Here is a 22,537-nt window from a genome sequence, read left to right on the forward strand (position 1 = left end):
CCACTTAGTCATCCTCACAGGTGAAACATGAACAGAAATTTAAGTGAGACATGACAGGAAGGATAAGTACTTGTCACTAACACTTGGTGACAAAAACAGCTCACTTCACTGTTTTACAGTAATGCAATTCAAAGTAGTATGATGATAGACTAGGAACAGTGCAAATTCTTCCCCTGACCCTATTCCTAAATGGGTTTGTAATGCCCCGAACAGATGTACAAGAGGTGCTAGGAAAAATACATCAGATAGTGTATGGAGCACATGAAGAATGTGCACTGCAGAAAAACTCAACTCCCTTTTATTGAACTGTAGGGTGTTTGTAAGTGTGGGCAGCGCAGGAAATCTGAGTCAGCAAGACCTTGATTTGCAGAGTTATTGAGGACACAGTAACTTCATTTGGAGTTGTGGGCGTTTAATAGCCTTGAAAATAGGACTGCAAGAGATGCTATTTAAGGTGTGAGGCATTTCTGTCTGCTGAAAGAAAACCTGAACAAATTATGCTGTTTGTGTCTAGGGATAAGGAGGAAAAATTGCCTTCTATTTCTTCTTCAGAAGTCTGTTTTTCATCAGTGCATCAAAATATTCTCTCTGACACAAATGAGCAAAATGAACAGAATTAGAGGGATAGTAGGGTGGTTTGGTAATACTGGATATAATACTGCAGATCACTGTATGTTAAGAGTGGTTGGATACTGAATCAAGTAATTGAACGCTAAAGAGAGGCACACTTTCCTCTTCTATTTTGATCATGAACAATTGTCCAAATCCTCCCCAACAAAGGGCTGCAATAGCTAACCTGAAGTGCCATCTAATTATTTTTAGAAGTGGGTAGGTTGTAGCCATTCTCATCTTTAGTGACAGGACAGGTATTAATCACTGATGTTCAGATTGGCTGTTCCGGCTTAAGCTGAGTTGCTGAATGCATCCAAGGGTTACACAATTCTCCTTTTTTGTTCTTTTGGGGTTTTTTTGGATAATAGGTGGGATACTATCTGTATGGGAGTGTTTTGCAGCCCCTGTATAACCCCCTGAGCTGTACTTTGGTTAGGGTAACATAAATCCTGTTTCTAGCCATCTGGCATTCTCCAGAGTGTGAAAACATGAGGGGATTTTGCATACTTCGGCATAACCTACTCAAGATACGGGACCTTGTTGTGACAGGCTTTATCAGGATTGTAGCAGATATTAATTGGCAAGATCTGGACAACCAGCAGTGCCAGAGGGCACTGGGCCAGCGCTGTTGTGGTGAAGGCTGACTGTGCTAAAGGATAAACTGTGTAATTAACTGAAAGCATGTGTTGGGCTTCTTGATGCAGACATTTTTCTGAAAGAAACACAGCATACTTGTTGGTGCACTTGTTAGTGGTCGTCAGCCAGTTCTTCTTAATGTGGATAAATTAGTGGTGAGAACTAGTTATAGCTAGAAGAGGATTTTTGTCTTGGTGACCAGTTCCTGGAAACTTTTATGTTTATTTCGGTCTCTTTTTTGTTTGTTTCAATTCTTTTTGCAGAGAGAATGAGATTATCCATGCTCCGATAAATGAGCCATGAGCAACCTCATTTCCTCCACTCTTTGGTAGGAAGTCAGCAGCTGAGGCATTATGACCCAGAACTGAGGAGGTGTGTAAGTCCACTCAGTTTGTTCACATGCTTCATTTGCCTCTCTTCACTCAGTCAAGAGCCTTTATATCTTCTTGTACAAAGGAGCTCCTGGGCTGGGACAGCTATGGGCCTGACTGGTTCAGAAGCATTTGTTTAAGTTATTTAGGGTGGAGATGAATGACAAGAGAAATGATTCAGGTTTTATGTACATCTTTAGGTTTGGAGGTGCAGAGTGAAACCAGGTGGATTTTCTGAGCAGATGGGAGCAACCGGAGCTCAAAACTACTCAGTGCAACACGCTGCAGCACAGGGAACCATCTGAAGTGAGGTCTCACTCTGGAGAGCTGTGGGAGGTCCCTCTTGGGTGGGACAGCCTGTTCTCATGTCACTGTAATGCACTGTACTGCCTCTGCTGTGGTCTCCATTTATAGCACTACACTGGGCTATATGAACGTCCCATGTTCTTCAAAGCACATCTGTAAGTTTTGCACCATCCCTAGGTCTGAAAGACTTCAGTGACTTTGTTACCTTGCGTTTCTTCAGTGCGGCTGTAGAGGACAGCTTTGGGTGCTGCTCAGGACGGAAGCCCTATTCCTCTTGAGGCTTGAATACCACTAAGCAACTTTATGCTCACTAAGTAATAATACTCAGCTTTACTCATCACTAGCTTTCAGTAATCGAATATGAAAAAGAATACACAAACCTAAACAGAGGCACATTAAAATTTGTAGCTGCCCAACAGAATGAAGAAACAGCTCTGCTGCTTTCTATTCCCACAATAAAAGGTTTACAGTAAGAGCAAGTCAAAAATCAAACTGAAAATGGACCAAGAGCCAAAGCCTGAGATGAGTTCCTGAGATATGTCCCCTTTAAGCTAAAGGGGACTCAGATCCTAACCAAATGTCTTAAGCTGTTATTTATTACATTATTACAGAATTGTTATGTAAGTCATAATGTGTTGCAGTAGGCAAACGTGAAGAATACTCCTCAAACCGTGAACTTCAGAAAATACACAGCTCAATTTAATTTTACTGCGTGTCCCCTTGTTTTTGTGCTGTTGGAAGCAGCAAACGACCATTCCATCTTCACATCCCCTGAACCCCTGGTTCGATAAGGCTGTCTCTGGTCTCCCCACCAGCTCCTCTTCTGAGCCAGCACTATCCTTCATTTCATCTCTGCCGTGTTCAAGCTTCTCCTTAGTTTGATGGTCCCTGTGGCCCTTTTCTAGCTTATCTATATCCTTTGTGAGTTGGAATCACCCAAACTATGCACCCTATTCAGTAAGTCTGAGCACAGTGGCTTTCAAGTGATGTGATCATGTGTCCTCTTTTGTTTCCTACTCCTTTTTCAGTGTTTTTTAGCATTCTGCTGGGATTTGTCAGTATGACTCTGCTGACAAGTGAACTGATGATTTCAAGACCTGCCCAGGTCTCTTTCCTGAGAAAGAGATAATTACAGATTCAGAGCTTGTCACTATAGATACATACTTAAAGGTAATTTTGTGCCCATACACATTATTTTGCACTTATCAGTGCAAACATTTTGTCTTCTGCTCACTTAATATTATGTGTACCTAAGATGTAAGTCTTAGCTGTCAACTTTAGATGTGATTATTCTGAATAATTTTGTCATGGCGTTATTCAGTGCTCTGTCAGGTAGTCTGTTACTAGATTGAGCCTCACAAGTCCCAAAGCACATCTCCGAATAGGATCCTGCTGGTTAACTTGCGACAAAATGACATTTATTTCCTATCTCTAGCCATGGGGGGAACGTCCCTTCTACCCACTGATTGTTTAGCTTCCAGGATTGCACCATCTACCCTTTTGTAACCCATACACAACCGTTTTTCCTTACCCTTTTGTAACCCATACACAACTGTTTTCCCTTCTAATATGTTGGAAAGCATCACAGGGACAGATCAGCTTTTTTTTTGCTTGGCTTCAAAAGCTCTTTCACTGTCAATGCTTGGAAATGAACCATACGATCCCTGTAAGAATCAATTAGGTTTGGCTTTTTGTATGCACAATCTCTCGTATTCTATGTGTCATGCACATATTTTTTTGCAAATGGGTGATTGAGACACATCTTGTAGTAACAGGCAACATCAACTGACAGTTTTTCATCCTGTAGGCAACGTGAGCAACATGAGCAAATACAAACATTTAAAATGGACATTTTTAATAGTTTAAAATATATATGAATTCTGATAATTATAAAATAAGTGGCTTTTTAATTGCTCAGACTCTTTAGTCACAACCGATCCAGTGATTGTTCTCACTCGTGTAGAACATAGGGGAATTTAATGGCAGATGTGAAGTTAATTTTTATTCTTATGTCATCTTTAGAACAGAATCTGAATCCCTTCAGTTTTTGCTCAGCGTTTGATAAAAAGATGAATGTTTTTATGATGGACTATGTTGATTGTCCTGGTAAGCAGCAGCTGCAAAATCTGATGCAGTTTAGTGTGTGACAAAGCTGCATGTCACACACTAATTCATTTGAATAGGAGCCAAGCTAATATTCCTTATTGGGGTAAAATGCCCATTAAAATGTTTTTATGAAATTAGAATGGCAGATTCATCATGGAAATTTGGGAACTCCCATTTTGGGTGCATTGAAAATCATTGTTCAGATGAATAAGCTATTTATACAGGCATGTGGTATAATACTGGATACTCCTTTAATCTTTTAGTAATCCAGACGTTACCATATGGACAAACTGCACAGATTGATTTGAGGAGGCTTCACTGGATAAACGAATACTCTGCTTCAGTTAATTTGCTGAGCTTTTATGTTAGTGTATCAGGAAAAAAAAATGCTTTCCAGCACATAGTTTATTTGCAGTGACATATAAAATGAGACTGATGACAATCAACACAGGTTTAAGGCAGCTTGTTTGACAAGCAGCTTGTGATGGTTTGGACAGTTATCTGGAGGGCTTGCTTTCAGTACTTCATTGCTTGTAGTCAGTGCACGGCCTTTCCAATGTGGAACCACCTTTGCACGTACATATCAGAGAATGCACACAGTTTCCGCTACCGTTTTGCTTTCAGTGATGTACCTGCATTAATTTAGCTTAATGCCGTAATGGGTTATTTAGTTTTGTTATCAACCTCTGCTTTCTCAATCTTCTGTCCTGTGAGGAACTGCCATATTCCTCCTCTGTAGTTCTCATTGCCCAGGGCATATACAAAGGCATCCACCGTTGGCACAGTCTTGGCAATAACGGCAGGAATCTGTTGTGAGACACAATATTTATTAATAGGAAAATGCACCGAGGAGCCAAAGGGCTGATTTCAGCCTAGGCTCAGTTTCCCTTTATCAAACAAATGCCTGTCTCCAATGGCAGTACCTTGCTACCTTCAGGGAGATGAGAGGTAAAAGCAATTTGGTCAGTTGGAGGCCCTTGCTCAGGAAATTATAGAGTCTCCAGGAGAAAGGAATCAGGTCAGCATTACCTGAAACTGGGATATTTCACTTGAGAGTGAATTCAAACACTTAGGACGAGTGAAGCATGTGCTATGGACACCTTTTGATGGATAAGGCTGATATTGCTAACACATTTTATGGGGGATACCGAATACCTAAGTACAGTAATGCATTTGGTGACCTGAAACTGGGCTGATTTTTGGGGACTGAATCAAAGTTGAAAAGTTTGATGTGGTATTACTGAGTCCCAGAGGCAGTCTTAGAGCCAAGACTCATAGGAAAAAAGGAGGCAACATAACCTTAAGAGTGATCAGTTGCAGCTTCCCTGAAGAGAGAGAAGTATTAGAAGAATGAATGAGACAAACAGTCTCTTCAAAATTGAAAATTTTGAGGTGGTACTTGACTCTGAGAAGGACACACAAAGCTCCTACAAACCATGAAGCAGTGCAGGCTACAGACCTCTAACTGACTGCTGAAGAAAAAAACCCCTGACTTCCTAAGTTGTTGCTTGATCAAAGCAGTAATATAATGCCTTTTATATCACTGTGCTTAGCTGTTTTGCCTTAAAAGTGGAAGATGTACAGAATACTTGGAGGAAACGATCTACTTGTTATATATGTTATAACAAGTAAACCCAATTGTGAGTAAATTGGCATTGTTCCATAGGAAGGAGAGAGGAGAGTAAGGAGAATGTCATTGTTTGAATTCCCTCCGGTGGCATAGACGTACCATGCGGTATTTTGGTGAAATGAACATCACATTTTCAACTGCTGCGTAGAAGCATAAAAGGCAATAGGGACCCCAGCAAATGACCAGCGTCTTCAATGGTAAACCAGTATTAAACTGAAAAACAAGAGCAATAAATTCCTTTGTGTTTCACAACCACACACTGCAACAAGCGCATAGGACAGCTCCTGTGAGACCGTGGTTTGTGTTCAGTAGCAGGAGAGGATCAGCCAGCAGGATATGCCGTATCACTGCTGCTTTGCTGTCGATGTTGGAGGTGTGTGAGCACAGTGCTCTCTGCGTCGAGGGCTGCCCGTGCAGTAAGCCCCAAAGCCCTGTTCCGAGGGGCCGGGTGGGGAGTGGCAGTTGCTCCCGGGCAGAGGTGACAAAGCACCTTATGGTACATCAGTTAAATCAGTGTGTGTGCTAGACATAGAAGCCATGGCCAGTAATTGCTGCTGAGGGGGGAGGGCAATGTGTGAATTTAAAAACAGATAAAAAGGAACAATATTTCACTGACTTCTTAGAGGGTATTGCAGACAAATAAATTGTGTGAAGCCACTCCTATGGCAGTGCAACAGATGGATGTAGTGGCATCTGTGTCGTCGTAGTAGGATTACTGTGTCCTTCATGCTAGGGCCTTATGCATGGTGTTCATGGCCAGCTGTTTCCAAGTATCTTATAAATATTAATGAATAGGGAAGTGATAATTTCATCCTTAAATTTTCTGCATCTGCACAGCTACAGAATATCGTAAGAAAGAAATCACACGCTATTGCATAAACTCACTGAAAAAAAAGGTAATAGACTTATAATAACGAACACTGAGATTTGTTCAAGAAATACATGGAGGGCACGTATATATTCTAGACAGCTACAAACCAGTCTGCCTGACTGTCTCTTTGCTGGTATAACATCCCCCTTGAGAACTGATTGTCTTTACTGAGTGCAGGGGTTGGGCTGTGCCTGCCAGCCACGCATAGTGCCCCAGACTGTATAGCCTGCACCTAAGGAAACAACTCATATAATCACCACATTACATTCCCATAAACCTGCCACGCCAGAGCAATTCCTTTGTTTCCAGCTCATAAAGATTTCTGAATTTCCTCAGCCAAGTGTAAACACGGTGTGTTTAGGAAGGCCCTTCTCCCCCCACGGGGTGCCTGCGTGTTTCCTTGAAGCGCTGCCGTTCTGGCTGACTACCTCAGCGATAAGCTAAGAGTCTGTAGCAAAGCAGGAAATAATGATCCTTCCTGAGCAAAGTTTCTCTGGATAAATATTGATATGCTATTACCAAATATTCTGCATGCTGTGTGTTGGTTTTGTGACTAGAGTTGGACCAGTTTTGGTGGAGGGGAATCCTCAGGGTCACTAGTCCAGCCCCTGTTTTGATGGGGAACTGTTTACGGCACCAGATTGGGGCAGATATGGCTGGCTGGTCAAATCTTGAAATCTCTACGGATGGAGTTTCCTCAAACTTTCTGGGTGGCCCCATCCTCTGTTGCACTACCCTCCTACTCAAGTAACTGTGGGGAGTTAGCACAGAAGGAGCTGAGCCAAAGCCTCTGTGAAAGAAATTGGCTTTTGGAGGACTTTGTCTGTATTGGATGTGGCCCTATTTTGGCAAGGCAGTTGCAGGGGCTGAGGAAGCTTTCTTACCTTATAGTGCCCACTTTTCTTGAACTTCTGGTGTATGGACTGATAGGCCGTCAGCATGATGAAGCCCGGGATCATGAAATTGAAAATGGACAGAGCAAAAAGGAACGTGATATAGTTTCTGGAAAGTGTGAGGAGGGAAAAAAAAGAGGTTGTTAATTCCTCTCTAGGGCATCTTTGTAAACTTGCTGTAAATATTCATTAACTTATATTTTTAAAATTGCCAAACCCAGTTTTGTCAACATGCTTTAGGTGCAGCATTTGCTGAAGGCCGGTTAAGTTGTGCCATGCTGTTGTGTGTGGGGTGGATAGTATTGCAGAAAATCACAACAGGTGTGTGGTTTCTAAACCCAAGCATCCCTACTCAGACATCAGTGCTGGACTGCATAAAAACAAAACCATTGTTAAAGAGTTTCAAGTCCTAAACCAAGAACAGATGCAGCTTATAGATGACCAAGGAGTAAGGGAGTATCAGAAGCCAGAGCGTCAGCCTCTCCCTCGGAGGAGGGTGACTTCAGCTGTTCCCACATGCTGCCATGCGAGTCAAGGCAGCCTTGGGTCGTGCCTGCCTTGCCCCAGCCGCTGGGGAGCGAGATCTGCCCCAGCAACAATGATGGGTGGGTTTTGGTGTGCTGCTGAGGCCACCCCAGGGGACGGCAGCCTCCACCCGCCCTCCCGTGGGAGCTGGCCCCAGCCCTTACCTGTCCCCTTTGCTGTAGTCCAGGGTGCAGCAGGTTCGGAGGGGTTCGTAGTCGTATTCTCCCCACCCCAGCAAAGGCATCACAGACCAAAAGGCAGCAAACAGCCACGCAAACACCATCATGGAGATGGCCGTGCTCCACTGCAGCTTGCTTCCTGTGGGAAGAGGAAAGGGGGTCTCCATGCCCGGAATGAAACCACGGGGCAGAGCTCTCTGGCTCTGTGGGGCCAGAGCCAAGTGCCCCAGCCCCTGGGCTTTGGGCAGAAACAAGCAGTTGTCTGTGTTTTGTAGCCCGAAGCTGACCAGAGTCTGGAGGAATCAACCTTGCACAAAATTTGAGGGAAGCTTTTAGCCTTTAGGAAACAGCAAATTATACTTCTCTTTTGCGTGCTTTACTTAGACAAATGCTGTATTGCTGCTCAGCTTTGTGGAGATACAGCTGCTGTTACAAACATTATATTCTTGTGTTTTGGGAATGTGTTTCAAGACTCAGATGAGGCAGAGAGTGGAAGGCACAGGGCGATGCAATAAATAGTGTTTGAAGAACTGGAGCCCCGCTGCAGGGTGTGAGTCAGATCAGAAACGTGACTCTGCACACAGTCCCCAGCCCTGCTTACTTCCTTCCCGCCCTGCCAGGCATGCAGGGCACACATGGATATTAAATATACCCTGTTCTAAAAACGCTGCTCATCAATATGTATGTGAATATATGTACACAACCTGACAACAGATCTTGTCCTAAAAATACTGCTGGTCAAATTATTTTGCCCTTAAGATCATTGCTTAGCCTGGAACAGGAAAAGTGAAGCTCAGCATTAGTAATTTTTTTCTAATTTTATAATAAAAATGATCACTTGTGCCTATCTCATCCAGTTCCATAAAATACTATTAGGAATAGGTCAATGAATGAAATGAAAGATTGGAAACTTCAGAAAACACAGCAAGTACTTCTTCATGGAGAAGGCTGGCAGGCTTCCCTGCTGCTGCAGGACATTGTGTTAGCCTCACTGCTTGCGTGTAAAAAGGCCTGGATAATTTTGTTATTGAGGCTAACGTCCGTAATCATGCCCGTGCTGAATAGGCCATGACGCCAGCTGCACCAGCAAGGAGCACGGTGACTTTGCCCACTACTCCTTTCTAATCAAATCTCCCGTTAGGGAGAAGTAATGATGTAATTTTCACTGAGGTTGGGAAGCAATCTTTTCGTCTGCCCTTAACAGCAGCATCATGACAGCAGGCCAGGAAGATTCAGGCCAATTCTGACCTTTCTCAGAGAGGTGAAGGATTGGAGGTGAGATGCATCAGGTACATGAGGTGAGGCCCTGCCATGGGATCAGATGTGGCTAACTCATGGGTAGAGAGCGTGTGGGAGCCGCACAGGCTGGAGATGCCCATAAGGCAGCAGTCCCGGGAAGGACCGCAGACTCTACAGTAGCTATTTTATGTTGTACTGTCCCTGTTTATTTTAAAGAAGGATAATGAAGTACGTATGTTAGTGAAACTGCCCTTTTACAGGAATGCTGATTCTACCTCTACCCTTTTTCTTATCTTCCAGAGGTTCTTCAGGAAGAAGAATTAAAGTTTGAATTGCATTAAAAATCAACTTGGAAAAATAGTTTGGTGCAGGTGTTCGAAAATTAGTTATGGGAAAAGACAGGTGTACACATTGCAATTTAAATACCAAGGAAAAAGTAAAGAAAATCCTTTTTATTAAATACTCTATGTTTTAATATGGTAGTTATCAAAAAATCTATTGATTTTTTAGTCATTTTAAACATTATTTTTTAATAATTACTAATGAAGAATGATTAATAATGATTAATATCTGTCTTTTGTATGATTCCTACATAGAAGATATACTTTGGTTGCAAAGGCTCAAATATTGCTTTGTAGTACTGGCATAATATGACTCTAGAATGACATAGGTGAAAATAAAGGAAGTTTCTGATTGAGCGTACTAGAAATACGAGTCAAACTTTTTGGTAACTTGTAATTCTTCTTAGCCTCCCAGTCCAAAGAAGCAATGTAGCCTAAGTTGTATCTTTCAGAACTGAATCCTATTTAGGTATATGCTTAAACAAGCATGTTAGAGTTGTTACTCATCCAAGGTTTCCATTTCCATTTGTGTTCTACGTAGCAGTTCTTGTAGCTTGGCTTTACACAATCGTAACTTGAAATTCAATCAGGACAAAGCTTATTACACAAGCTGTCAGGTTTGGTTTGTGTTCTACATATTCTAGCAAATTTTTAAAGGCATTATCAAAAGCAGCTGCACTGAAAACTGGATCTGAATTGCATTTCTTTTAAACCAAGCTCATTCCAAAAGTAGCTTTATTGCTTTGGGAATACAGTTTTGTAAGTGGTAAGCCCTCCTGATATTTTGAAAAAACAAACTGAATCTTGGGGTTTTTTTTGTTTCTCAGTAAGTCCTATAAAATAGTTAATACCAATTATTTTTCGTGGTATCTTGTGGCAGAAACTTTGCTCTCTTTCCACCCCATCCTTTCACTTCATGGACTACTGCGGTATCTTGAAGGTCTCAAAACGCGATGGGCCATGACTCAGGCACCCTAGTGTCACTGGGTCCTAACCACACACTGGCACCTTATGGATCTTTGCATGTAAGGAGAAGTTCCTTGCATTGACAAAATTTGCCCTCAGCTGCTGGGACAGTGTTGGTGGCATGCTGAAGGCAGCCCGTGGGTGCCTGCACTGACGGAGGGCGGCTGATCCAGCTGCCTGCACGCGTTTGAGCGGGGTTGGTGCAAATCTCACCTTCCCTGGTGCCGCCTTGCACAGAAAAGCAGGGGAAGCTCTTGCTCCACTGGCTTCCACCACCTCCGGGATCTTTCATGGTGCCCAGTCTCCTGGTGTCAGGTCTTTCCTCCAGCCCCATGTGCTACCAGCTGGGGTGCGTGCAGGCAACAAGAAAGTTGTGAGGCCTCCTGCTGAAATGGTTTTCAAATATTTTCTATCAAGAGTGGCTTTAATGAAGATTTCTATGTTTAATTTTTTAACAGGAAAAGTGCAGCCTATAGGACACTATAGGGGAAAACTCCCCAAGGTTTTGGCTGGCAGTGCCCTGCCTCGGTTCCCCCCCTGCTGCAGCTGGGAAGGCCCACGCACCTGGCAGGCCATGGGGAGCACAGCGAGACGACACTTCCCAATTTCCATTAGCTTTCTTTTTTTCCTTTATTTTCCTGATTTTTTGCTTTAACGTTTGTGCCTCTTCTATGAAAAACTGTAAGAAAAAGTTTATTTTAGTTACTTTTCCATGGGTGTTAGGGAACCCCATTTTCTTATTAGATGTAGAATAAAAGGACCATGCAATAATGGAGTACGGCACCAGGCATGTCTCGACAGCCTGTGTTTAGAAAGCTCATCTCTGGGGCTGAGTTCATATGTTCTCTCTCCTCGCATTTAAGAAGTCCCATTTTGGACACTAGAAAAAGAGAGAATCAGAACTTACAAAGTTAAATTTTTCCTTCTGGACTTGGCCTTTTGCAAAATGAGAATAATGGTGAAATAGTCAGAGTGAAATCAGCTGCCTGTTGACCCTCCAGAAAACATTTAATGACACATCAGAAGTAGCTAAAAATGTATGAATGTAAAATTAAACAAACTTGATGTTATTTTAGTTTTACCCAGAAAAAATACTTTCAGTACAAGAACAGTGAAAGATTCGTGCTCCGTTCACATGGCAAAATTGTTCTCCTCTGAGAGGGCTGACAGCAAGAGAGCACATCGAGAACAGTTCAGTTGTTTTTGTGCAGAGCAGGCCATTGCTTTACCTTAAATGCCTTTTTTGGCCTGATAAAATTTAATGTCATAGCCATGTAGGTCCTAATTCAGTTAAATGTGTACGTATGGAGTTCAGCATATGCTTAAGGATATAATTCCTAATTAGGACCCAGTGCTGGCAATTTGTTCTTATTAAGTCTAAACACTATTGTGCTCTGGCTTACTCTCCTTGAAAATCAAGAGGGAAGCTTCTCTTTTCCATACAGTGAAATATTAATATAGGGGATTTTAAATGGCTTCTGTAATTGCTTTGGAACAGAAAGAGGTCACTCTTATAAACAAAAAACCCCCATCGTTTAAAGATTACTGAAATTGTCATGTCAAAAGCTTAAATTTCAGGAAGTGCTAGATAGAGCGTGGAACAATCCTTTTGATTATGCTGCCCAGTTTTTAGTTACATAATGATATACTATTTCTTCATCTTTAGTCTGTGGGGACATTTATGAATTTAGATTTTTTGAAGATTTATAAATTGGTCAAACATTTAGCTGATTTTCACAGAAAAAGCAAAAAATACATCTCTGACACTGTGGCTACCTTTCAACTAGATTTCAGGCTGGTGTTCAAAAGGAATATCTCAAACAAAAGGTCAACAGGATTTTCTAGGATGGAGGGGAAAAAAGTCCCTTTTCCTCATTCCTGCAAATGGTTAAGTTATAATAGCTGATATATTCCAGAACAATATGGCTTGTACCAGACTTCATGGCATGCATGACTTAAAATTGGCGAAGTTTGTCAAAGACAAAAATACCTGAAAGTCTTACAAAGGAAAATATGTATCAGTCCTAAGTAAAATCGTTGTGGGTACCTACTTCATCTGCAGTGCGAAAAGCACCAGTCACTGGTGGTCACAAGTGTTCATTTTTTGTAGAAATAAGAAAGCTGCACAGCGTAATAGCTTCTTTTGTGCATATCATTAGAAAAATCTCTTTAAAATAACCTAATAAAGGGATTTTGCTGTGGTTCTCCATGATCGTAAAGCTGTCCTGGTGATTACCTCCTGCTTCAGTGAAAATGCAAGATCTTTATAAACATTGGCATTTTGTCAGGGAAAACTGATGCAGGTGCAAGACTAGATGAAGAAAGTGTGGCAGGGTGGCTGCAGTAAGTGTGACAGGAGGTAAAGACATGCTCCTAATCTGACAGAGCTGACAGCTGCAACTGGAGCAAATGGTAGTTTGCTAATCTTTGAATACTGATATAACAACCTAGATTTCCTTGAAAGTTAAGGATTAGATAAAACTCACTGCAATTCTATTTCTTGAAATTGAATGCTGCTGTGAAATCCCTGCTGATTTGTTCGTCTTTTCTCTTGTAATGCTGAGAAAAGTACTGACATAAATCACTTCAGATTTTCCATTTCCCCCTAATTCTTAAATGCAAGCGTAAAATCTTCTAGAATTTTTTCTTTTCTTTTAAAACTGTAACTGTATGCCATAGTTATGAAAGGAAAAATACTGACCAGGATCCTTCCCCTCTCCGTAACCTGCTGACAGCAGCATGCTACCCTCTCACCAAAATGAACCATGCGTTAGATCGAAATGCCTTCAGCAAAGACGTCTCCGTGGTAGGTGGCTGCCTGCTTTCAGATCACTGACCCCCTGGGCTGTCCACCAGCTGCCCTCTGCCTGCCTGATCCCAGTGAGACCTCCCAGGCTGCTGCTTCCTTCCTCCCTTGCTATGTTAAGAACGTCATTCAGAATATTTTCCTCATTTAAATGGCCAAGGAGGGAGAACTAACAATGTCTACCTTGATATAAAATGTCACCTTCTGTCCTGAATGCTTGGCTATTGATAGGCAACTACCTCAGAGTTTGCCCTTTCCTCCTTCACTGTCAGGCACTAACATAAAACTGCTTCTGTTTTCTCCTTTTCCCCAAAATGATCAGATTTTGAAATACAATAACCTGTTTTCCCATCTTGCTAGTGATTGACATTCAAACCCTTCAGACTCCCCTGCCTTTTCTCCTCTTATTGCATACTTTTAGACTACAGATCTCTGTAGTTCTCTCCTCCTTGCTGTGAAAGTAGCATCTCATAGGCCCCAAAGCCACATTAGGGGATGAAAAGACAGTTGCCCAGCATGGTTGCCTGGGAGGAAGAAAGCAAGAGGAGGAAGAGTAAAATGTCTTGAAACTCTAGCTTCTCTGTCATGTGTGGTGGTCATACTATTTTCTTCCATATGCCAGTCAATATCAACCTGTTTTCTGATGAGTGACATGTCTAGTTATCAATACACTTTAAAGGCTAGCACTCTGTCACTGAGGGTTGTATTGACTTCCAAATTTTAAAACTTGGTTAATTTTCAGGATGTTGGTGAACATATTTGTATTATTAGCATCCAGAATGGCTGAAAAGTCCCATTTTTTCTCATCATAGTAATCTCTCACATTCTCATCAGCTCTTTCTTCCTCAGAAATATGGATAGTGGATAATCAAGTGTCAAACTGAGGAATGCCACAACAAAGGGTTTCTGGGAAACTGTTAGGACATAACAAAAACATTGGGGATGATGTAACTGAGTCTGGAAGGAGTTCCATTTCCCGGGAATGAAGATAAAAGGTTGATAGCTTTAGTTTTAGGCAAAGGTATTTTGTACCTTCTGTACAGGCGTGCAGCTCGCACCAGTGTCAACAGGAGTTTAATGTATGCATTGAGAACATAGTATAGCCTGTAGGCTTGGTATGTCAGATCTATGAAATATGACTTAATCTTCCTCGCAATCAGCATGTGAAGGATAAAACTAGAAGTGGCTGGTTTTACTGGAATAGCCACAGAGCATCAGCTTTTAAAACCTTCTGGGTTTTTGTTTTTGTTTTGTTGTTCAAAATGTTCAGTAATAGCACCAATGTTTGGCCATCAGTAAGTAACAATTTGAGCAAAGTAAAGAAGCTTGTGTCCTTAGGGTCTCTCTGCCTGTGCTCTTAATGTAGTATGCTCTTGATTGGAGGAGTGCATGACATGAAAGCATTAAAGTCAATGTTGCAGAGAGTAAAATGTCTTTCCAAAGACATGCTTATCTTCAGGCTGTCTCTCTTGTAAAATACAGATGCTATTCTAGCTCCAAACACATTTCAGTGTCCAAAGGGTGTTGGTATGGGTTTAGCTTACAGCCTGCGTTATTTGGGGTCTTTGTCTGGACATGAAAAAAAAAAATTCCTTGGCTGAGCTGAATTCTTGACAAAAGTTGCAGAACAAAAAGTTGGCAACCTTTCCACCCTCAACGGGATCATCAGATTGAACATGTTCACTGTGTGCTCTGGGTGTGTTTTACCACTTGCTGCTTTAATCATATGGAGGCCATGCTTGAAAGGATGCGTGGATGCCAACGGCAGAGGGGATTGAAGCGCTGCAGTTTCTTCCCCAGCCAACTTTTACACTTTCATTTAGAAAATATTTTGTGAAGTGGTCTGAACAACCTGTGCTTTAGCACAACAAAAGGAGGGCTGCATTTGTCTATCAACATTGCCAAAGGGACACAATTTTTTGGGGAATGGTGCGGTCACATGGGATACTCTGGACTCCTCACTCCTCTGGAAAGGGCCTGGCTTTAGCAGGAAACAAGAAAGCTGCAGATCTGCGTGGGAGGACCTCATCCATTTCTCCCAGGTGGCAGAACTCCCACACAACGGCCAAAATGGCCAAATAGTGCAGATTCCTAGCATTACGGAGTGCTAAGATGTCCTTTCGGAATAAGTTTGTATTTTATACCATGTCTCTTTCCCTTTTCCTAATGAGGGCCATGAGATTGTACACCCTGCGTTTGTCACTCAGTCCTTTCCTAATAACTTTTGAAAACATTGGCTACTTAGAAGTAAACTGGAGAGGGAAGTGGGGACTGACAGATACTGTTACTGCATTTACTGTGAAAGTTGGTGTTTGGGGAAAGGTGACGCCCCATGCAAGCACGTATAGAGCAGTCAGCACAAGTCTTCTTACTAGACAAAAGCAAACATCACCCCTGTGCACCATATTCACAAGAAAGCAGGTTTTGCCAGTTCCAATGCTCACAAGGCTGCTAGTTTGTTTTACAGCAAATGATAATGCCCCTTGCTGTGCTTCCCGACTTCTGTGATAAGAGAATACAATTATTGCCCTGTTCTCCCCATCCGCAGTGGTGGCTGGAGCACAGCTGGAGTCTCAGCACAAATCCTAGCAGTCTCTACAGACACCAAATCCAACTCATCACCCTCATTCAGCAGAAATTTCCACTCATGTTACATGAATGCACAAATCCAGTACCGCCAAAGTTTGGGAGGTAGTTCTGTGATAAAAGACGGAGCATATCTATCTCTATAAATCCATATATTTGACAATCCTGACAATCTCTATTTCTCACCTAAATCAAAAATATGCTTTCATAAGTCCACAAAAAAAGGCAAATTTCTTTTCCTGGGTTGATCTCGCTGTCTAATATTAGATTTCCATTAGATCCAGCTAAGGTGTCAGAGCTAGTTAAAAACTAAATTGCAAGAAAAAACAAATAATGACCTTCACTAAGAGAAGAAAAATAAGATATTCCTCCTCTTATCAGCACTTAAAAATAGCTGTGCCACTTTTATTGAAACTTGCAGATAATTTGTTCCTTGCTTGGGCACAAATGTACCAAGTTCTTCATAAGCGGCCTGGAACGTAGCACAAACCCCACAAATGGCTTTTGCACTCCAAAGTGCCTGTGTGTCGCTCAATGGGGCTGCTGAGCTCTGTCTGCCCGATGATACTCTGCAGAAGTGCTTTGCTGCGGGCTCTGTTCCAGCTGCTGTATCTGCAGAGGCAGCTCTCTAGCTACATGAAATTTATCTGTAATTAGTAAACTCTGCATGGGCATGAAGATCTGTTTGGTACACAGCAGGGTGTTGGATGGAAGCCCAAGGTGCATAGATTTTTCTTCAATATGAGTAGTTGGATTTTGTTTGGGACACTGAAAATTACTTATGGAGAAGGTGAAGGCGTGGCAAGAGGGTCAGGACTTGGATGTGGTCTGGAAGAGGAAATATCTCCTGAAGGTGGTTGGTTAGTGCCCCCTGTATGGGAAGAGGTCCTTTGGGGAGATTGTTTATATTTGTTCTATCTCTAGTGTGTAAGATAAATAAACTTACATATAAGATATGCAGATAATAAATAGGTGCTTGCTTTGATTCTCTGAAATCTAAGCAAGCTGCCTTATAGCAGTATCTGGGTAAGGTTGCCAGGTAAATTGTAGCCCTTACTTGTACAGTAGTGATGATACCGGTCCCAGGCGACCGCAGCGCTTGAGCTAATGCTGGCTAGTGCTGTCAAGAAGCCCTGGAATCCATGGATTTGACAGCCGTCAGAGCCGTAGGGCCAGTATCTGTCAACAAACAAGGAACATGTTAAGAAAATAACAGAAAAAGGTGAAGACATGTTTGGAAATTGCATTAACAGAGAGGGTAAAATGATAGCCCGTGCATGTGCTTTCTGAGTCTGAGAAATATTGTGAAATATTGTGAAATATTTGTGGTTGCCTTTAGGTATTTGCCAGCATTTATCTTGCTGTGGTGTCTGATGTAGTACAACAGCTATTTTCACTCTTAATATGGAGAAGAAAATATAACCCTGCATTTATGTATTGGAAAGTTGTTTTTTTAATTTGAAATCTATATTTAATCCAATTATCCATATCTTCAAAATTTGCACCCACTGGGAGCAGCCGATTTGTCAACATGTGGAAGTAGCAAATGAGTAATAACCTTTTGGAAAGTCAGTGTTCACCGTGCAACAGTACAAAAGCTCACAACAAATAAAAATACTCCTGATAGCAAGACCGAGGCCTCCAAATGTCTTTGCAGACATAGAATGAAAAGAACGATGAGACGGTCTCATGTAGCAGACGTCTGCTGACACATGCCTTCAATATCCTGGTCACCCATGGCAAGGAGCTATGGCTTTTTTTCTTTCCGTGTTCATCTAACCTGACTCTTATGCTCATAAAGCTGTCTGTGAGGTGGAAATCTTCAGCAATCTCATTTCTCATATATTTACAGAACACCAGTGTATTTCATTAGGAGACTACCCCTGGAAGTCCCTTTGAACAGGAGATACCTGACTTCTTGGGAGGCTGGGAAAATTCTGCTCCCGTTTAAAAGAAAAGGTTCTGCAATTGTTAAAACCAAGCTCATTTTGATGTATTGACCTTAGCTTCTCAGCTCCAGTTCAGTAAAGGCATCTTTATTGACTTCAGTGAGACGTAAGTGTCTGAAACAAGAGTGACCTATACAGGAGGTAACAGTGTTGAATAAGGCCTCATTGGAGCTTATTATTGACTTGTTAATTTTCAAAAATGTTTTTATATCCATTAAGAGAGAATAAAATGGCCACATTCTGGCTGTTCTCTGTTTCCAGGGTTTAAAAATATGCTACTTAAGTGGAATTATTTATCAGCTATTTTATAAGGTGGTGGAGTTTTTTTTGAGTATGGTTTGCTTGTGATTTGTTTGTTGTAATTATTCACTGAAATGCTTGATATTGTTTCTGTCCTCTGATTAAATGATTGATGTGTGAAAATGTGGCAAATCAAATGTGTCATAACTGATGTGAACTCCCTGCTAACAGATCTGCATTTTCATTTTCCACAAACTTCTCAAATAAGTGCTTTAATGGAAAGGTTCATAAAAAGCGAGAAAGAGTTGCAGATAAATTTGGGGTCAGTCTGGAGGTTTAGTCAGATGAAAATGTACTACTATTTTGACATTTAAGTAGCTTCGACTATAACCACTGGTAAAGCTGTCTGGTTAAATGTCTTCTGTAATCAGTCTTATAATCTGTCAGTGGTTATACGCAGGAAAGTCTGCTTTTTTACTGGCCTGGTAGAACTATACAGAGTTTCATTTTGCTGTTTCAGATTGAGAGAATGAGAAGGGTGGTTAGGTGGTATGCTAGAAAGAGTCATTTAATTAATTTGACCTCTTAGAACTTAAGCTGTTAATTTTCATGTGGTTCTTCTGAGCGTCCTTTAGGAAAAAGAAGATATACCTTAGGAAGCTGGAAAAGGCAGCGATGAATGCGTTGATGCAGATGCCACAGTCAGCCAGTGCAATGCTGAGAACCAGCAGATTGCTGGGTGTTCGGAGTTCTTTGATTTTTCGGAAAGAAATAATTGTCAAGCCATTCAGACAGAAACCAAGCAGGGCTGAAATACAGAATTGTTTGGCGTGATTCAACTGGAAATGGAAAATATCTACCATGATACTTCTGTTTTCTTTAATGAGAGACCAATAATTACTGTGGAAACTTATGCACAGGGAATATATCCGTAGTGGTCACAGTCTGCGTGCAAGGCACAAAGACTTTCAGGAGAGAAGTTATAGGTGACAGCTGAAGCCAATGCTTCAAACTGCATCAGGGATATGCCCACTCATGTGGAGCAGAGATGGTTTAATCTTATTTGTAATTCTGCCTTTTGTTTCAATAGAGAAACTTGATTGCTAGGCTCCATCAAGGGACACGGGGGTCAGAGCAAGGGAGGTGCAGAGGAGGCAGTTTCAGAGGGACTGACAGCCAGCGCATGCTGCTGGTGCACACATCTCCAGGCCTGTCTTTGGTAGAGAAACGGGTTGCGTTTAACAGCAATTGTAACATTCTTTTTTGTTTAAGCATAGAAATCCCTCAGCCGCGTTTCAGTTAACCTGCCTCCCTTTGGGCTTCTGTCTAAGGTTAGCCTGGACAGTGCTTGAATCACACCAGCTCAATCTTATTACTGCCCTTCGTCAATAGACTATACATGGAAAGGAATAATCTAATTATAAAAAGCAGTCACTGATAGATTTAAAAAAATAAGTTAATGTTGGTCCTCAGAGAGGAGCATCCAGGCAACCCCAGCTATTCACCCAGCACGGAGCTGTGCCACCCTGAAACCCATTCTTCACTGGTTTAAACTCAAGCAAATTTGTCCTTTAATGTCCTTTTCAAGACAACCAGAATTATTTTAGCTCTGACGAGGCTCTGACTCAACATCCCATCTCTAAGACTCAGTTAGATGAGAGGCAGTACGTCTTTCTCTTTGTGTTCTTCTTGGAAAGAGAAATGATGTAGTGCAGAAAAAAATCCATATCCCCTGATTCTGTAAAGTAGTGTAGTTAGTTATGCTCATTGTCTTAATTCTGCAGTTACATAAGATGGATGATTTTGTCTAGTCAGAAATCCTGCTCCTAACTTAATTGCATTAATGGCTGATGGCATAACCATAGTAACAGCTGATGTGCATCTTTTATTACACAACATATAACAAAATATTTCCAGGAGAAATATTTGGAGCCATTCGAGATCTGCTGTTCTTATTTCCTCCCTGCCAACTTACCTCCCACCCACAGGGTAAAACTGCTGCCAACTCTCCCAAATGCAGTCAAGCCTTTAGGAGAGGTATGCTGTGACCGTATTTAGAGTAGAGCTGAAAAGTTATTACTATATCAACTTTTTTCTATCTTTCCCCTGGTTTTGGAAGCTCCAGGCTTCACCCCACTGTGCTTTCCTGAAGGCCAGCATGAATGTACAAATAGAGAACTTACTAAATTAAAAAAAAATAACTTTGAGTTTTCATCTTTAGAACAGCAAATATGTCCAGTTAATAAAGTGAATGCAAGGTTCTCCTCCTCCCCAGCACTTTTTTGCAAACTGCACTTAGAAGCTGCAGCAAAAAAAGGAGGTCTTCATTGCCTTTCTCTCAAGAGTCTCGAGAAAATGAATTAATCTTTAATTATTTAGTTTGATCTTCTAAGTCAGATGACAAAGATAAAGTATTATTGCCAATCTGCTGGGCACATTCTGCCTAAAACCCTATAGAAAATACTTGTGTTTAGTAAAACATAAATGTGTCAGACCACATCTAGTTTTAAGTGAAGGTTACCAGCAGGTACTTTGCTTGGACTTCAACAACTGCAGGTCCCTGGCTTGCTGCAGCCCCTGGGCACAGGCGGGTGGGCGGGCAGGTGAGGGCCGGCAGGGCCGTGGTACCACGACCAGCCGTTCGCCCAGCAGGAACGTTGTGCCAGCACCCGACAGGGTCCCGGTCCTCCTGCCGCTTCTCACCCCTCAGTAACGAAATGCAAAGTCATGCCAGGACCTGCCAGGCCCTGCAGATAGCTTGATGGCTGTTGGCCAGGTTTAGCCCTGAACTCTCTGTTTAGGCAGCAGCTCACCCCTGGGCCAATAGTAGAAGCTTTTTCTTCTCTCTCTCTCTTCCAAGGAAGAGTTTCTGACACAGCTCTTCCAGCTTTCCTTTGCAGGCAGATACAATGCTGCCTTCCAGCTGAGCTCGCCTGCAAGAAGAGGGCAAGCATCCTCCTTTCTCCCATGCTCCACGTTCGTGGGTGAGCTGATGAGTGTTTGTCCCATTCTGATGGTGCTTACATCTTCTCCTCCTCTGCTGTAGGACCCCGTGATCCCTGCATCCCCAGCTGAGCAGCACTCTGCAGGGATGGGATCCCTGGCCCTGACTGGGATGTTGCTCAGGAGAGATGCCAGTGACTGACACTGAAATAATCCTAGCCACAAGCCTGTCCTTCACTAGCTGCGGGGTAGGAACAAATTCACAGTTTTGTTGCAGTCTCTCAACAAAGTGGCAGGTGCATGAAGAAAAGCCCACGTTAGCTAAATGAAATTAATACGGTCTCCTACCTCAAATTTTGCTTCTTAACACTGTGAGAGCTTTTGAATCTCATGCACGTATATTTCTGTTTGTTACTTTTACCCAGCAGCCATTAATTGCAGCGCTACCAATGCAATCTGGGTGTATGCTAACAGTTAACAGGCTATTTTGGACCTATCATCTTCGATTATAAGACGGCTGTCATAGCCCACAAAACAAGCAGCCCAATTTTGTTGAGAGATCATCAGTCATTTCAACATCCTTCCCCCAAGGAAGATAAAATTGCCTTTAAAAGTCAACAACAAAATCTTACTCCCAAATTCTTCATAAGAAAGCTAAGTAGCAAGTACTTTCCTGCCATAGGGCAGCTATGTACACAGAGCAGATCTTCACTGCAAACAGCTTGCAGCTCACCCTGATTTACTCACCAGAAGTGCTAGTGATGTAGCCACAGTAACCACGACAGGTCTGGATCAGCGTACCACAAATGCTGCTGTTTGCTTCAATTTTCCTTCCCCCTCCCACCAGGAATAATGGGGGCAAAAATCTTATTGCTGCGAGGTCCCGCACTGAGCTTACCTTCTACCAGCAGGGCAGTGCCGATGGCAAACACCTCTAATTCAGTGAAGCCTTCAGGGAGAGGGTATGCTGTGACCATACTTGCGATAAAAATGCCAACAGATTTAACCTCTGCCCTCTGTTATAGCTGTAGGGCTGCCTTTCCTCCAGATCCCCCTTCTCCCACTAGCCCAAGGCTTCTTAAAGGAGCAGCTCACGTGCAGACACATGCTTGTTATTATATAAAAGCTTTGGGGTTTTTACTCCTACCACTACAATCCCCACAAGAATGTCATTAATGATGGGACTAGTATCAACCCGCACTCCCCCTTCTCCTGCAAATCGTATTTCAGACACCAGCAAAATGAAAGCATTCTTTGCAATTACAACAAGTTCTTTGTAGAGACAAGATTAAGAACCCTGTCCAGTTAATTCTGCAACACTGGAAAAGAATTAAATGT

General features: G+C 42.2%; 1 protein-coding gene across 1 annotated transcript; it reads right to left on the minus strand.

Moving 5' to 3' along the window:
- Positions 1 to 4,694: 4,694 nt before the first annotated feature.
- Positions 4,695 to 22,176, minus strand: RGR (retinal G protein coupled receptor). The gene is made up of 7 exons (XM_075155427.1): positions 22,098 to 22,176; positions 18,908 to 19,064; positions 17,125 to 17,246; positions 8,115 to 8,268; positions 7,417 to 7,534; positions 5,761 to 5,874; positions 4,695 to 4,838 (listed from the first exon to the last, which is right to left on the minus strand). The coding sequence occupies exons 1-7, from the start codon at positions 22,174 to 22,176 to the stop codon at positions 4,695 to 4,697; spliced, it is 888 nt and encodes a 295-aa protein (XP_075011528.1).
- Between the last annotated feature and the right edge of the window lie 361 nt (positions 22,177 to 22,537).

The sequence above is a fragment of the Calonectris borealis genome, chromosome 7 (genome assembly GCF_964195595.1).
Source record: "Calonectris borealis chromosome 7, bCalBor7.hap1.2, whole genome shotgun sequence".
In the NCBI taxonomy this organism is placed as follows: Eukaryota; Metazoa; Chordata; class Aves; order Procellariiformes; family Procellariidae; genus Calonectris; species Calonectris borealis.

What these genes read in the sequence shown, in the direction of transcription:
- RGR (XM_075155427.1), bottom strand. Translation starts at nt 22,176, where the DNA reads ATGGTCACAGCATACCCTCTCCCTGAAGGCTTCACTGAATTAGAGGTG. An exon ending in CACTGCCCTGCTGGTAGAAG is followed by an intron (nt 19,065 to 22,097) that starts GTAAGCTCAGTG and finishes TCTGTATTTCAG; the next exon opens with CCCTGCTTGGTTTCTGTCTG. An exon ending in GTATCATCACTACTGTACAA is followed by an intron (nt 8,269 to 17,124) that starts GTAAGGGCTACA and finishes CTCTTCCCACAG; the next exon opens with GAAGCAAGCTGCAGTGGAGC.